This window comes from Chiloscyllium plagiosum, chromosome 16 (genome assembly GCF_004010195.1).
Source record: "Chiloscyllium plagiosum isolate BGI_BamShark_2017 chromosome 16, ASM401019v2, whole genome shotgun sequence".
Taxonomy (NCBI): domain Eukaryota; kingdom Metazoa; phylum Chordata; class Chondrichthyes; order Orectolobiformes; family Hemiscylliidae; genus Chiloscyllium; species Chiloscyllium plagiosum.
In genome coordinates this window covers 48,779,454-48,797,176 of record NC_057725.1, presented here as the reverse complement: position 1 = coordinate 48,797,176, position 17,723 = coordinate 48,779,454, and the positions used below count along the sequence as shown (strand labels likewise).

At 42.0% G+C, this 17,723-nt stretch overlaps 1 protein-coding gene across 1 annotated transcript in view; it reads right to left on the bottom strand.

Annotated features, from left to right (window-relative positions):
- LOC122558096 (glycogen [starch] synthase, muscle-like) overlaps positions 1–17,723 on the bottom strand; it is a 58,130-nt gene that overhangs the window by 21,000 nt on the left and 19,407 nt on the right. Inside the window, exon 8 of the mRNA XM_043706416.1 lies at positions 7,839–7,945. Within this exon, the coding sequence (XP_043562351.1) occupies positions 7,839–7,945 (107 nt within the window). The remainder of the gene's footprint in view (positions 1–7,838; positions 7,946–17,723) is intronic.

The following is a 17,723-nucleotide window of genomic DNA, read 5'->3' as shown; positions in this document are numbered from 1 at the left end:
AATTAGCCAAGCTAGAAAAATGTACATTCAAGCCCTAAAACAGCACGCAATCCAGGCCAACACTGCAGAATAGTACTGGATGTAGGAAATGCCTTGTTTTGAATGATATTAAATGAAAACTCCACCTGCCCTCATAACAAATCTTATATTACCATTTGAAGAATAGTCAGCAAGTTCTTCTGGTGCCTTGACCAACATTTATTTCTTAATTTTAAAAATTAAGAACAGTTTTGTCATTCATTCATCACCTTACTGTTTATATGGCCTTTCATGAACAAATGAGCTTTCATACTTTGCTTTCAAATCAGCATTTCAGAAGTACTTCATTAGCAGGATGTCCTGAGGAAATAAGGGGTGTTACATTTATGCAAATACTTTCCCTCACTGCTTTTGCTGTATGATTCACCCAGTAAAAACTCAAATTCAATAACGCTAACCTATGTGCTATTGTGAAGAGGCGACACCCTCATGATATTATCACTGGACTATTAAGCCAAAGACCCAGCTAATGTTCAAATCCAACTACGGCAAATGGTGGAACTTGAATTCAATAAATACAATCTGGAATTAAGAGTCTAATGATGAACATAAATCCATTGTTGATTACCAGGTTCACTTATGTCCTTTAGGGACGGTAATTGCCATCCTTACCTGATCTGGCCTACATGTAAATCCAGAGCCACAGAATGTGGTTGACTCTTAACTGCCCTCTGGATGATTAGGGATGGGCAATAAATACTGCTCTAGCCAGTGACACCCTCATCCTGGGAATGAATTTTTTTTTAAACTTGGCAAAGGTGGTGCTTAGATGTTAGGGTGGAACCCAGTTTAGAAATATTGCAAGTGGCATAAATTTTCTTTTTCAACCTCATGAAATGAGAAGAACATGTTAAAATGCACCCAAGAAGTAGTTTGAATCATTTGAGGTTCAACAATGCTATGTAGGAAGACATAGTAGTAGGTCTGACCTTAAAGGAAGTCCTTAATTACCAAACTCTGCGCTTTCACATATATGCAGAGTGAACCTAATTTGGATCTTATAACATTTCTTCTCACTCTGACTTCACATAATCTCTGATTACTTCCAATTCTATTTCTATGCCTCTGCCAATTCTTGGTACATCTTGGTTATCCTCTTCACTGCTAGTTCCTGGTTCCCACATCTCTGCTAATTTGGTTCACATCCTCACAAACAGCACCAGCAAATCATCTGGCAAAGACATTGCTCCCAGCTCTATGAAAGTGCAACCCAATCAGCCTGGCCCCCAAGAATTGGTCCCAACATCCTAGCAATCAAAAGCTCTTTCTCCTGCACCACCTCTCCGGGCATGTATTCATCTGTTCCATCCTGTACTGGGATGTGCACTGTACTGGGAGTGGTCTGGAGATTACTGTCTTTAAGGTCTTTCTTGCTTGTTTCCCTCCTAGCTCTCTAAACTAGGAGAGGTCACATCCCTCAATTCACCTGACCTCATTACCATCTGACCACTGGCTATTCATCCTCCACCAACCTGGGATTACATCTGCTATTGCAGAAATACCTGTCTGATCCCCATTATTTATTTTTCAAAATTCTCTTGAGTTCCTCAATACAGTTGAGTCACCTATCTTGCTGTAACTTGTCTATGACTGTACTCCTCAGTTGAGCCATTACCCCCATTAATATACAGAATAGCATACTAATTGGAGAATGAAATTCACTCAGGAGACTCCTTTGAATGACCAGATGACTCCTTGTTAACTGTCAGCCTCCCTTTCCCTTTCTGCTTGCATAGAATTAAAATTGTGGGTGACTACATCTATAAATTAGATTACATTACAGTGTGGAAACAGGCCCTTCGGCCCAACAAGTCCACACTGACCCGCCGAAGCGCAACCCACCCATATCCCTACATTTACCCCTTACCTAACACTACGGGCAATTTAGCATGGCCAATTCACCTGACCTGCACATCTTTGGACTGTGGAAGGAAACCGGAGCACCCGGAGGAAACCCACGCAGACACGGGGAGAACGTGCAAACTCCACACAGTCAGTCGCCTGAGGCGGGAATTGAACCCGGGTCTCTGGCGCTGTGAGGCAACAGTGCTAACCACTGTGCCACCATGCCGCCCACAATAAATGTGTAATCTCATTCTCTTGGATGTGCCACCGTGACGCCAATGATTGCTCAGGTTCTAAAACCCTGAGCACAAGCTACTGCTGATATCAAATGAACATATTGTGAAGTTGCAAATCTACACATTTGTTGAATGTGTCATGAAGGGGTAGAACAGCCCACCTTCTATTGCATTCATGAACAGGTTATTTCACCCTCAGGGTGAGAGGAAAGGGACAAAGTGATTGTATCCTTATAATCTGTTGTGCATTTTGTCTAAATGTTGTCAATTATATGTCACAAAAATACCAGCCAGATGTCACTAGTTACCTTCATAAATTTAGTAAACAAAATAAACCAGCATCACCTATCAATTCACACAACAAATCACTCTCAAAGTGTATTGACTACTATTAAGCAAACAAATGAGTCAGGCATTTCAACCAGGATCATTTAGCAAACAACGATAAGTCGATTGAACCTTTTGGTTATATTGGTTCAGGAAAGATTCCCTATTCTTCAAAAATTGTCAAGCGATATTTAACAAGACAAACAGGTTCTTGGTTTAACATTCTGTTCAAAGGATACTCACTTCAGACTCAGACTAGGTTATTCATTTACTTTGGGCACTCAAACATTTGTTTCCAAACTACATGCTACAAAGTCGAATTGAAACATATTTCATCAGATCAAAATACAGACATTCACCTGGATCCTTTAACTGTTGCTTATGAAAAGGAGCTTTACGTTCTTAAGCAGATGAATTTTGTAAGTATATAGTCAGAACAGAAATCTAAGCATGTATACCTATGAATCATAATTAAAAGACCACGGTAATCATCTCAGACATCCCCTATGTGGACAGAACCATAGACCTCTTGCATAATGGAATTCTTAATCTAATCCCGCCTCGGGCAACTGTCTGTGTGGAGTTTGCACATTCTCCCCGTGTCTGCGTGGGTTTCCTCCGGGTGCTCCAGTTTCCTCCCACAGTCTAAGGATGCGCAGGTTAGGTGAATTGGCCATGCTAAATTGCCCGTAGTGTTAGGTGAAGGGGTAAATGTAGGGGAATGGGTCTGGGTGGGTTGCTCTTCAGAGGGTCGGTGTGGACTTGTTGGGCCGAAGGGCCTGTTTCCACACTGTAAGTAATCTAATCAATGTAGCAATGACAGGAACCTGCCTTCTAAACTTTTTAACAGAACTGTTGTTATCTCTTATTGCCACTTTTCTCCAAGCCCAAAACTAGATGTTTCAGGGTGAGGGGGTGCAGAAGACAGGTGAGGCAGGGTTAAATATATTTAAATCTAAATAACACAAATAAAAATAGATAAAAACCAAAAGAAGTAATATCTAACCCTAATCGATCCTGAACTTCCATACTTCTGTCTCACCTAATTTAATAATAATAAATAATATTGGGAGCACTTGAATCTTTTGTCAGCACTTTTTTAAAAAAAACAATTTGATTTTTTTTTTAGAATTTATTTTCAGCTATTTAAGTTTTCCTTTTTGTCCTTCTGGTTTGACTTACTTTGAAGTACTTAATTATTAGTCCATGTTTTATGAGGTTGGAGAGAAGTGGAACAAATGGGCTTCAATTTTAAGGAACTCTACTGGGGCTAAGTTTCATTCTCGTTGTCTCTGATTTGCAGAGATACTGCGTCAAATGGAGATTGGGAAATTAGCTTCCTATTGGTCCCAGCTCTTTGGGGTCATCATTCAGATTATCTGAAGATGTGTTCTCAAAACCAGCTGTGCCAAAGTGAAGGTATTATAGATTCCATTATTTTATTTTATTAACTCTGTCATAAGGTGACAGAAATACAAGCTAAAAGGACAAAAGGCATGATAGTACAACATAAACATGAAGAAGGATGGAAATTGGACAAACAAAGAAATAAAATTGGGGCTTGAGAGGATGTGAATCTGAAAACTTTATCACTGTCAACAGCTGCTGTCCAAAAAACGAAGTTAAATGAGACAAAGTGAGGGGATAGGTCATAGCCTGAATAATGGAATTCATTGTTGAGTCCAGAAGGCTGTGAAGTGCTTAACTCAAAGGTGTTATGGACCAGACCAGACCCTCTCAGAACATTTCAGGAAGGTAGCCCAGACTCTAACTTTTCTAGTTGATTTAGGCAGATAAAAGGTGGATATTCCAGGAGTGATGCAGCCGGTTAAGCCACTTGGCTTCAATTAATACAAAATTTAATTACACACCATCGAATGAAACACAAGCAAAAGAAAACAGAATTTAGATTAACACTTATTTGAAAACCCAACAGACATGATAACCCTGCAACTTAACAAAGAAGCTGTTCCAATTTCCTGCAACATCTCCATTTACCCTTTGTGAAAAGAAAGTAAATTCAAACACAGGTTCTTACAGGAGAGATGTCAGAGGGAAGGAGAGAGAGCGGATCAGCCTGGGATCATTTTCTGAAGCATGGAACCTCTTTCCATTGTAGCTGCTTCTCTGTCCCCATCAGTTTCTAAACCAAAACTAAACTATAAAAATCCCTGAACTGGGAGAACTGGCTTCTCCCCTTTCTTTGTACAAGTGTTTAAAAAAAACCTAAAGGCCTCCCCTGATTGTTGACTTAGGCAGAGCCTGGTGGCCATGTCGACACCTCTGCCTTTTACAACCCCTTTTGAAAAAAAGGACAACATAACCTTGATAAAGGAGCAGCATCATCACAAAGGAAACTGCTGTTTGTCAAACCTACATTGAGCTTCACTGGAGTGACACAGGAGACCAAGAACAGAAAAGCCAGATTAAGAGTGCAGTGGAAATTAAATAAAAGTGACATTAAGTCAACTGAATGGTGTTATTCTTCAAAGTGGTCACGCCATCTGTCCTTGGACTCCCCACAATAGAGGGGAGTCCAAGAATATACTTAAAAGAAGTGCACTTTTATCACAAGTAATTTCATATGGAAGGATGTTTGGAACTTTAAATGGTGAGAAGAAAGGAGATAAAAGGAATATGCCATGTTCAGGATTGCATAAAAAGGCAAAAAGATTCAAAAGTTTAATGAGTTCAGTGAATTCAGGCAAGTCACTTGACTAAGACACAATATGCAAAATTGTAGCATTTTAACAAATCTCAAACACACCTTTCTTGTCCAGAGATATCTGACTATGTTTTGCTACTGAAAACAGTCCTAACATCCCTGTACCAGTCAACTCCCTCCCTCCACAGAATGAGCCTCCTAACAAAACCAAAATCTTTTTTGGGATTCAACAAAAACAACAAAGTTACCTGAGTCAGCATTGAGAACCAAGGCAGCATAAAGCCCATCCCCACTATTGTTCAGAATCAACAACAAAACCTGGGCTTTGATACTTCATGTAATTCAAATACCAGACTATCTGATTCAGAAACAAGAAATACACCTATACAAGATGAATACAAATGATGGATAACGTACATTGTGACAGAAAACAACGCTTCTTTGTTCCAATGCCCACAAGCAGGTGCTAAAACTCTCACTCATCTTAATGTAGTTACTCTGAGTGAAGGTGCTTATTAAATAATAACAATGAGATCTTTCATACAAAAACAGCCTTTGTGTTGCAAATGTAGTCAGAACTTGAAATACTTGAGCTTTTCAAGACCAACTGAAAGAGAACAGCAAGAAATTTGAGGTACAGAAAGTAGAGGAGGGAAGTTATCAGCATGTTATTGATGTATTGCAAAGTGCGCATTTTTTTTGTAAGGCCATGCATGAGGTGGTATTGTTCACCAGCCTTCATAAATACTCTAGTTGACATCGCAGCTGTTTGTATGAAAACTGCCATTCAAATTAGAGAAGAACAAACTAGAGCTGAAAAAGTGCAAACGGTCATAGACTTCAATGCAGTTTCTTGTTTAAATGAATACAGATCTTTAAATACTAGTCAAATCTGGCGTCTACAGCAAGTTGAGATAAAGGGATCACTAGCTCTAGTAGAATACGATAGCCAACAGGAAGAGAAACTATGTTGCTTTTTAAAATCAAATCTTAGCAAAATTTCTTGTAAATTAAATACGCAACAAGTAAGTTTTATAGCAATCCACACATATGAAAGCTATCTTAGTGATTTGCATTTTGGAAGAGAAATAAAAAAAAGGATGCAGAGTGGAGTGGAAATGGAAATGCATTGGAAGGAATCAATGGCTCAGTCTATCTAGGATTTGTTAAAGCAGTTTGAGATTTGACAAGGTAAAGGCGTACTAACTGTAGGAGAACAGAGTTGTTGAACAACCAGTGATGGGACAAAGAGTGTGTGGAGAAATATGGAGAACTGTGGTGTTTGAGGACTGGAGACATGGGGGAGACAAAGTGGTAGGTGATGATAAAGCTGGTTGGATTGAGGTCTTGAAGGTGTTTGAAACTAAAAATGCAATTTGAAATTAACTTCCTGAGGCAGAGAAACTGAGTAAAGCCTTCAAAGTTCAGAAATATTTGGACTCAGGGACAAAATGTAGATTAGCATGTAAGTTGCAGCATTTTGTTTAATTAAGGTATATGATGTGCTGAGACAAGGCAGCCAGTTAAGAAAATGGGGAGGTAGAGTGCTGATGAGCTGAAAAAAGGAGTGGGGCAACCATTAGAATGTAACTGCAAAGGGAAGCACTGGCAGTTTTAACAATGCAATGATTCAGTGCCCCATGTCACATTCAGAAGGTAGAGGTACATTACCGAGAGAGTAAAGAAAGGACAAAGAGGAAATGCTAGCAAATCCAGGCGTGCCAAGTCCCCAGCCTTTCTATTTCAATGCTACCCACTAATCATCTTCCTATGATTTCAGTGACAGTTAGTTTCTTAGGACACAGGGTTTAAAGTAGCAGAACTTTTCTAGGCTGATTTCCTGCATACAATTCTCCTTCAAGAGTGGAAATGGGTAACAGTTTTGAATCCTTATGATGTACAAGGATCTAGCAGCTTACCACTGTGCACACAATGACAGATAGCAGCATAATTAAGGCCAAGTAGCAGAAAGTGGGTGCAAGCAGTTTGCCTCACTTATTGAAATCTCGGGGCGACTCAGAAATTATGATGGGTTCTCTGTTGTTTTCTTTAAGTGGCTGCTGCTCTCAACTGTCCAATTCCCGCCTGGAAAGTGAAACTGGCCCTGTTCCCTTCCTCGGTAATTGGACGGTAACCATGAGACCAGTGGCAAATGATCCCATCCATAGCGGGCACTGGAACACAACTTTCGATTTTTATTAAGATGTTGGGGGTAAGTCTTGAGATTTCACAATAATGTTAATTTGGTGATGATAGCAAATAGGCAGACCCTTTTTTTAATCTGGCAGGGTTTGTTTTTGCGGATGGTAATGAAAAAGAAAATTGGGGGAAACCACAAGACAGGCTGCTGCCCTATCTTACACCATTACAAAGTGAAGACCTCCCCTCCGTCTATTTTTGGAGTAAATCTGCTGTGAATCCAAATCAAAACATTCAAAGGTCCAAATGGTTCCATAGCCATCCAAGCAATTTCACTAACATTGCTCTTCCTTCTCTTAAGATTACTAAAGATGAGCAGTTGGGTTTCACGTTCTCATTCAGAGTTTGTTAGAATTTTCACCTTCAGATGACTAGGCTCCAATATCATTACAAATACAAGTTGTACTTGTATGTGTTACCCACAGGTTCTACTGTAATCTAGTATTCTTTTAAATCATCATTTCAGTGACTTTTACACATAACTGCAACACTTCTTGGGGACTATTTTCAGTGCGTGCTTTCCTTACCAAAGTTGTTTTCGTACTGCTTGCCCCTTAAGTGTTTCCACATTGAAGTTATTGGTCCTTGCAGGCATGATGAAAAATGCAACCACCGTTACTTCACTTCGGTTTGCCTGTTTCAGAGCAGAAACATTAAGTGAGGTCTTACTTTTCAGGCTGAATGAACTGTTCAAAAGTAATAGTACGTTAGTGAATGTTAACTTGCAGCTCTAACCTGCGCATATTATTTTTCTTATTTCACAACGTCCCATTGCCCTCAGTACACCGGGACAAATATAAAGTGCAAATAAATGGCATTAAGAATGCCCACAAGGGTAATATACTGGATTCTTGCTGGCATCTGTGGAGTTAAACTCCTGCAACGGACAGTCTTCAGAAGAAAACTGAAGGTGCAGAAAAATGCAACTTCTGCCAATAAATAAATGAATTCTGCACTCGATGGAATTATTAATGACCTGATTCATTTTTAAGTTGCAGGCTGCTTTAAGAGTGTAATGCTAACCTTGGCTGGCAGTCCTGCTGAGTGATGAATAAAAAGATTTCTTCACATTTGTGAAATTGCTCTATTCCTTGCATTTTCAGCTATTACTGCAAACGATGAGAGGGTTTGTTGGCCCAATAGAACATTGCTCCCAAGAGACCTACAAGATGATTCCTACTGTAATGGTTTAATGGATGTCCCCCAGTGAAATGTTAGGATTATGTAGATGCCTATACTCAGCCACAGAAGCCAAATGGCATATTTAATGTGAAAGGCAAAAGTGAGGACTACAGATGCTGGAAATCATTTTAGATTACAGTGGTGCTGGAAAAGCACAGCAGGTCAGGCAGCATCTGAGGGACAGGAAAATCGACGTTTCGGGCAAAAGCCCTTCATCACAAATGAGGCAGGGTACTTCCAGGTGGAGAGATAAATTGGAGGGGGTGGGCTGGGGAGAAGGTAGCCAAGAGTACAACAGATGGATGGAGGTAGGGATGAAGGCGATAGGTCAGAGGGGAGGGTGGAGCGGATAGGTGGGAAGGAAGATTGGCAGGTAGGACAGGTCATGAGGACGGTGCTGAGCTGGAATGTTGGAACTGGGGTAAGGTGGAGGATGGGGAAATGAGGAAATTGTGAAGTCCACATTGGTGTCCTGGGGTTGAAGTGTTCTAAGGCGGAAAATGAGTGTTCTTCCTCCAGGCGTCAGGTAGTGAGGAAGTGGTGGTGGAGGAGGCCCAGGACCTGCATGTCCTCAGCAGAGTGGGAGGGAGAGTTGAAATGTTTGGTCAAGGGGCAGTGGGATTGATTGGTGCGGGTGTCCTGGATATGTTCCCTAAAGTGCTCTGCTAGGAGACATCCAGTCTCCCCAGTGTAAAGGAGACCGCATCGGGAGCAACGGATACAATAAATGATATTGGTGGATGTGCAGGTGAAACTTTGATGGATGTGGAAGGCTCCTTTGATGCCTTGGATGGTGGTGAGGGGGAGGTGTGAGTGCAGGTTTTGCAATTCCTGCGGTGGCAGGGGAAGGTGCCAGGAGGGGGCAGTGGGTTGTTGGGGGGCATGGACATATCCTACCTGCCAATCTTCCTTCCCGCTCCACGCTCCTCTCTGACCTATCACCTTCATCCCCACCTCCATTGACCTATTGTATTCTTGGCTACCTTCTCCCAAGCCCCACCCGCTCCCATTTATCTCTCCACTCCAGAGGTCCACTGCCTCATTCCTGATGAAGGGTTTTTGCCGAAACATCGATCTTCCTGCTCCTCGGATGCTGCCTGACCTGTTGTGCATTTCCAGCGCCACTCTAATCTAGACCCATATTTAATGAGAATATCACGTATGCCATTTTTACAAACTGAAGTCTGCATCTCAGGACAAGTGATTCTGTTTCATTTTGGAGTCAATTTATTTTAGTCAGAAAAATAGTTCTGAGCACCTCTATGCTCGAGACAACTAAACAGTGAAAACCTGGGACCACAGGAGGTCCAAGCCAAGTCAGGGATTTATATGCATGATCTGGTAAACTGTAGAAGACATAGAAAAAAATTAAAACATCTACGATAATGCTGGCCTTTATATTTACAAATCTTAATTAAATATAATGGGCTAAAAGTTACACTTTACTCATGGAAGTATCAACCATTTATTCAGGACTATTAACAGCTCCAAGCACGATATTTTAGGAAGAATATATTGACCTTTCAGGGAGTGCAGTGTAAAGTTACCAGAAATGATACCTAAACCCTTAACATTAAATTTGGAATGAAGATGACACAATTTGGGGTCATATTCGTGAAACTTCAGTTTACTGGAGATTTTCTCACATTTTTATTAATATCACAAGATATTAGACAGGAACCTGACAGGGTAGTTGAAGAAACAGCTTTCACTGATTGACAAGTCTAGAGCAAGTGGATATAGGTTAAAAATTAAAGCTAGGTTTTCATGGGTTGAAATTACTAAACACCTCTACAGTAAATAAATTCTACCTTTGGTGCAAAGAACTGATACTGGCAACAAAGGTTGGATGAAAGAAGCAGTTGTTTATTATATCTTGATCCAATCTGGAAGGTACATGAGTGCGCATTCTGTTTGGTATTCTATTGTGCTAGAAGAGCATCAATGTATATAGCAAAATGTAGTGAAAGATACTCCAGGAATGGAAGCAATTGTTAAAAAAAATCTGCTTGTCCATAGCTGTGCAGTCACAATAAAAGAAACCAAAAAAAGAGATGTTGATGATGCCAGTGCAGTGTGTGAAAACTTTAGATGCAAGGTAAAGCAACAGCATAACACGTTCTGGATTTTATCAACTCTGCGGAAACATTGAAACTGACAGATAAGTGTTTTGCTAAGATAAAATAAAACTACAAAATGAGATGCAACATATCAAGTACTCCAGGAAGTTGAGATGAAAGGATGGCCTGAAACCAATAAGAACACATGGTTGCTGGAAGAGCATATTAGATATACAGAGATAAAGTGATCACTGAAGAGGATATCATGTACAAGGAACTAAAGTCATTACCTCTAAAGAGATGGGAAAAAGGCACGTTATACATGTAAGATGTTGTTAGCTGTTCATCTAGTGTCTCTAGTATCCCCACAGTACTATTTGGGAGGGAGATCCTGGACCTCTCCATCTCCAGCGACCGACTAACCACAGACATCTATGACAAGCCCACTGTCAGCCACAGCTACCTAGACAACCCTTCCTCCCACCCTACCTCCTGTAAAAACACCATCCCTTATTCCCAATTCCTCCACCTCCACCGCATCTGTTCCCAAGATGACCAACTCCACCTTAGAAAATCCCAGATGGCCTCCTTCTCCAAAGATCACAATTTCCCCTCCCACGTGGTTGATGATGCCCTCCAGTGCATCTCCTACACTTCCCACACATTCGGCCTCGAACTCCACTCCTTCCAATGCAACAAAGACAGAACTCTTTCCCCCCCCCCCCCCAATCCCTGGTCCTCACCTATCCTAGTCCCAAGCCTCCAACTTGGCACCACCCTCCTGACCTGTCCATTACCTTTTCCATCTATCCGCTCCACTCTCCTCTCCAACCTATCACCTTCTCCCCCATCTTCATCTACCAATCGCATTCCCAGCTACCTTCCCCCCAACCCCACCCCCTCCCATTTATCTCTCAGCCCTGGCCCACAAGCCTCATTCCCGATGAAGGACTTGTGCTGATCTCAATAACCAGCCCACCTTCCATATTATGGGATAAGCTCGAGATGGGGGACTGGATAGGTGGTAGACCACTTACCTCTTGAACAATTTTCTGTCCACCAATGCTAAAATCACATGAGGAACGGCGCATAATATCTGGTCTGATATCTGATATCTGCATGGTTAGCAGAAAGATGGAGTACAAAGCAGAAGTAGCTTTTGCTGCTTCAGGCACAGCAGACTCTCAGTCAGGAATGCTGGACCAGTCACTAATCAATTGGAAGAATGCAACTAATATAGTATCAGTTTCTGGAGTTGAGGTTATGATCCAGCCGGGCTTGGGAGATTTACCCTGTTCTTCAAGGAGGTTTGCCTCCTCACCTTATCCCACACTTTCAGAATGGTACACCTCATATAATCTATAGTCAAAAAGTGTGGTGCTGGAAAAGCACAGTCGGTCAGGCAGCATCAGAGGAGCAGGAGAGTCGACGTTTCGAGCAGAAGCTCTTCATCAGGAATGCGGGGTGGGGCGGTGATGGCAAGAGGGCTGAGAGATAAATGGGAGGGAGGCCAATAACCCAAAAGTTCCTTGCTTGAAAGGGAAAAGACTGAAGGCAACTTCCAAAATTTCCACAGGGAAATGATGGAGAAAAATAATTGCTGGTAATAAAATTCAAATGTTTCATAAGATTTGTTGGAAATTTCATAAGAAGAAGTTTATGAAGCATATAGAATAAGACATCAAGGGTAGCAACTAATGGAGCAAATCTGAATTTACAGGATGATAGATCACAGGAGGAGAACATCTGGATCATTGTAGCTGCAGCAGCTCCTTGAAAGAGCTATCCAATTCGTCCCATTTCCTTTGCTCTATGCTGCTGACTGTTCAAGGTGGAGCTTATCATTTCAGGACTGATCTCAGCAAGTATCAATGGCTTCAAGTTAGGTCAGAAGAGAGAAATTAAATATGTAGTCAAACCAAATCTTGAAGGGACAGCACATTAGTAGTTATATTGCCAACTTCATGCTAAATTGCCCGTAGTGTTAGGTAAAGGGGTGAATGTAGGGGTATGGGTGGGTTACGCTTCGGCGGGTCGGTGTGGACTTGTTGGGCCGAAGGGCCTGTTTCCACACTGTAAGTAATCTAATCTAATCTAAGTAAAAAGATGTTGTTTCCTGCCATCTTGTGGAGAAAGTGAGGACTGCAGATACTGGAGATCAGAGCTGAAAATGTGTTGCTGGAAAAGCGCAGCAGGTCAGGCAGCATCCATGGAGCAGGAGAATCGATGTTTCGGGAATGAACCCTTCTTCAGGAATGAGAAAAGGGTGTCCAGCAGGCTAAGATAAAAGGTAGGGAGGAGGGACTTGGGGGAGGGGCGTTGGAAATGCTTCTTCCTGACTTCTCCACCCCCACCCCCACTCCGGCCTATCACCCTCACCTTAACCTCTTTCCACCTATCGCATTTCCAACACCCCTCCCCGAAGTCCCTCCTCCCTACCTTTTATCTTAGCCTGCTGGACACACTTTCCTCATTTCTGAAGAAGGGCTCATGCCCGAAACGTCGATTCTCCTGTTCCTTGGATGCTGCCTGACTGCTGCGCTTTTCCAGCAACACATTTTCAATCCTGCCATCTTGTGGCCAAACACTAACAGCAAGGTACTTGTCAAAACAGCAAAAATCAGCTGAACACTTCTTTATAAAATGTTCTTTTATCTTGTTGTATCTTCCTCGGTCAGTTTTCTCCATATTTTTTATTAAGTCATCTGTCGTCTGATAGGAAATTCAGTGGACAGATACACATATGCCTATTCCTGCCAATAAGATCTACTTAGTTAAAATGAGGCAGGAATAGGAGGATAGAGCAGGTGAATGCATGGCTGAGGAGCTGGTGTATGGGAGAAGGATTCATATTTTTGGATCGTTGGAAGCTCTTTTGGGGTAGAAGTGACCTGTACCAAAAGGACAGATTGCACCTAAATTGGAAGGGGACCAATATATTGGCAGGGAGATTTGCTAGAGCTGCTTGGGAGGATTTAAGCTAGTAAGGTGGGGATGAAGGGGTGGGATATTGAGGAAAGAGATCAATCTGAGACTGGTACAGTTGAGAACAAAGGTGAGTCAAACAGTCAGGGCAGGCAGGATCAAAGCAGAGAACAAGGTAGGACTGATAAATTAAACTGTATTTATTTCAATACAAGTGGTTTAACAGGGAAGGCAGATGAACTCAGGGCATGGTTAGGAACATGGGACTGGGATATAATAGCAATTACAGAAACATGGCTCAGGGATGGACAGGACTGGCAGCATAATGTTCCAGGATACAAGTGCTACAGGAAGAACAGAAAGGGAGGCAAGAGAGGAAGCGGAGTCGTGTTTTTGATAAGGGATAACATTAGAGCTGTACTGAGGGAGGATATTCCCAGAAGTACATCCAGGGAAGTTATTTGGGTGGAACTGAGAAATAAGAAAGGAATTATTACCTTATTGGGATTGCATTATAGACCCCCTAATAGTCAGAGGGAAATTGAGAAACAAATGTGTGGGGGGATCTCAATTATCTGTAAGAATAATAGGGTGGTTATGGTAGGGGATTTTAACTTTCCAAACATAGACTGGGACTGCCATATTGTTAAGGATTTAGATGGGGAGGAATTTGTTAAGTGTATACAAGAAAATGTTCCGATTCTGTATGTGGATGTACGTACTAGAGAAGGTGCAAAACTTGACCTATTCTTGGGAAATAAGGCAGGGCAGGTGATTGAGTGGGGGAGCACTTTGGGGCCAGCAACCATAATTCTCTTAGTTTTAAAATAGTGATGGAGAAGGATAGACCAGATCTAAAAGTTGAAGTTCTAAATTGGAGAAAGGCCAATTTTGACGGTATTAGGCAAGAATGTTCAAAAGCTGATTGGGGGCAGATGTTCGCAGGTAGAGGGACGACTGGAAAATGTGAAGTCTAGAAATGAGATGACGAGAATCCAGAGAAAGTATATTCCTGTCAGGATGAATGGAAAGGCTGGTAGGTATAGGGAATTCTGGATGACTAAAGAAATTGAGGGTTTGGTTAAGAAAAAGAAGGAAGCATATGTAAGGTATAGACAGGATAGATCAAGTGCATTCTTAGAAGAGTATAAAGGAAGTAGGAGTGTACTGAAGAGAGAAATCAGGAGGGCAAAAAGGGGACATGAGAGAGCTTTGGCAAATAGAGTTAAGGAGAATCCAAAGGGTTTTTACAAATACATTATGGCCCTCAAAGATCAGCAAGTCAGCCTTTGTGTGGAGCCGCAGATGGGGGCGATACTAAATGAGTATTTTGCATCTGTTTTTACTGTGGAAAATGACATGGAAGATATAGAATGTTGGGAAATAGATGGTGATATCTTGAAAAATGTTCATATTACAGAGAAGGAAGTGCTGAATGTCTTGAAACGCATAAAAATAGATAAATCCACAGGACCTGATCAGGTGTACCCTAGAACTCTGTGGGGAAACTAGAGAAGTGATTGCTGGGCCTCTTGTTGAGATATTTGCATCATCGATAGTCACAGGTGAAGTGCCGGAAGACTGGAGGTTGGCAAACGTGGTGCTACCGCTTAAGAAGAGTGGGAAGGACAAGCCAGGGAACTATAGACCAGTGAGCCTGACGGGGTGGTGGGCAAGTTGTTGGAGGGAATACTGAGGGACAGGATGTACATGTATTTGGAAAGGCAAGGACTGATTAGGGATAGTCAACATGGCTTTGTGTGTGGGAAATAGTGTCTCACAATCTTGATTGAGTTTTTTGAAGAAGTAACGAACAGGATTGATAAAGGCAGAGAGTGGTAGACGTGTTCTATATGGACTTCAGTAAGGCGTTCAACAGGGTTCCCCATGGGAGACTGGTTAGCAAGGTTAGATCTCACAGGGAATACAGGGAGAACTAGCCATTTGGATACAGAACTGGCTCAAAGGTAGAAGAGAGAGGGTGGTGGAGGAGGGTTGTTTTTCAGACTGGAGACCTGTGACCAGTGGAGTGCCACAAGGATTGGTGCTGGGTCCACTATATTTCATCATTTATATAAATGATTTGGATGTGAGCATAAGAGGTATAGTTAGTAAGTTTGCGAATGACACCAAAATTGGAGGTGTAGTGGACAGTGAAGAAGGTTACCTCAGATTACAAGGGGATTTTGATCAGATGGGCCAATGGGCTGACAATTGGCAGATGGAGTTTAATTTAGATAAATGCGAGGAGCTACATTTTGGGAAAGCAAATCTTAGCAGGACTTATACACTTAATGGTAAGGTCCTAGGGATTGTTGCTGAACAAAGAGACCTTGGAGTGTAGGTTCATAGTTCCTTGAAAGTGGAGTTGCAGTAGATAGGATAGTGGAGGAGGCGTTTGGTATGCTTTCTTTTATTGGTCAGAGTATTGAGTACAGGAGTTGGGAGGTCATGTTGCGGCTGTACAGGACATTGGTTAGGCCACTGTTGGAATATTGCATGCAATTCTGGTCTCCTTCCTATTGGAAAGATGATGTGAAACTTGAAAGCATTGAGAAAAGATTTACAAGGACATTGCCAGGGTCAGCGGGTTTGAGCTATAGGGAGAGGTTGAATAGGCTTGGGCTGTTTCTTCTGGAGTGTTGGAGGCTGAGGGGTGACCTTATAGAGGTCTATAAAATCATGAGGGGCATGTATAGGATAAATAGACAAAGTCTTTTCCCTGGAGTGGGGAAGTCCAGAACTGGACAGCATAGGTTTAGGGTGAGAGGGGAAAGATATAAAAGAGACCTAAGGGGCAACGTTTTCACACAGAGGGTGGGATGTGTATTGAATCAGCTGCCAGAGGAAGTGGTGGAGGCTAGTACAATTGCAACATTTAAAAGGCATCTGGATGGGTATATGAATAGCAAGGTTTTGGAGGGATATGGGCCAGGTGCTGGCAGGTGGGACTAGATTGGGTTGGGGTATCTGGTCGGCATGGACGAGTTGGATCAAGGGTCTGTTTCCATGTTGTACATCTCTATGACACTAAAAATCACACAAGACCATATAGTCCAACAGGTTTATTTGGAAGTTTAAACTTTCAGAGCACTTCTCCTTTGTCAGGTAGCTAGTTGGACAGATTCATAGGACACTGAATTTATAGTTAATGATCAAAGTAAAATGCAACTGATGAAACATATTGAAAGGTGGCACGGTGGCTCAGTGGTTAGCACTGCTGCTTCACAGCGCCAGCGACCCAGGTTCAATTCCAGCCTCGGGTGACTGTCTGCGTTTGCACATTCTCACCGTGTCTGCGTGGGTTTCCTCCGGGTGCTCCGGTTTCCTCCCACAATCCAAAGATGTGCAGTTCAGGTGAACTGGCTATGCTAAATTGCCCATTGTATTAGGTGCATTTGTCAGAGGTAAATGGGTCTGGGTGGGATAATCTTCAGAGGGTGGTTGTGGACTTGTTGGGCCAAAGGGCCTGTTTCCACACTGTAGGGAATCTAATCTAATCAAACCTAGATTGCTGTTAAGTCTTTAGTCACTAAGAATGGGTTGCAGGTTTTGATTCATGAATATGTTAATCAAATATGAATTGAAACCTGCAACCACAGTCTAAGTGACTAAAGACTTAACAGCAACCTAGGTTTGTTCAATACATTGCATCAGCTGTATAATACTTTGATCTTTTTGACATAAATTCTGTGTCGTATGATTCTGCCCCAATAGCTACCTGATGAAGGAGCAGCACTCCAAAAGCTAGTGCTTCCAAATGAACCTGTTAGACCTGTGTTGTGACCTGATGTTGTGTGATTTTTAACTTTGCAAAAGTGAGGACTGCAGATGCTGGAAACAGCAAGTGCTATTCAACACAGGAATCCTAATGAAGGGCTTTTGCCCGAAATGTCGATTTTCCTGCTCCTTGGATGCTGCCTGACCTGCTGTGCTTTTCCAGCACTACTCTGATTTTTAACTTTGTCTACCCCAATTCAACACCGGCTCCTCCACATCATGAATAAGATCAACAGTAATTCTTAAAATTTGTAACAGCAGTGAAATTTAAGTTACCAGTTCAGACACCCATAGTTTGGCCCAGTATTCATCATCTTAGTTCTGCAGCTACCAATTTACTGAATTACATGCTCTCCTTTTATATTTGATATTCTTGCTCCCATTAAAACCATTACTTCTCACCCCAGCCAGTCTTCCCTACTCCCCTCATCTCCTCACCATAGGGTTAGGCAATAGATTGAATGT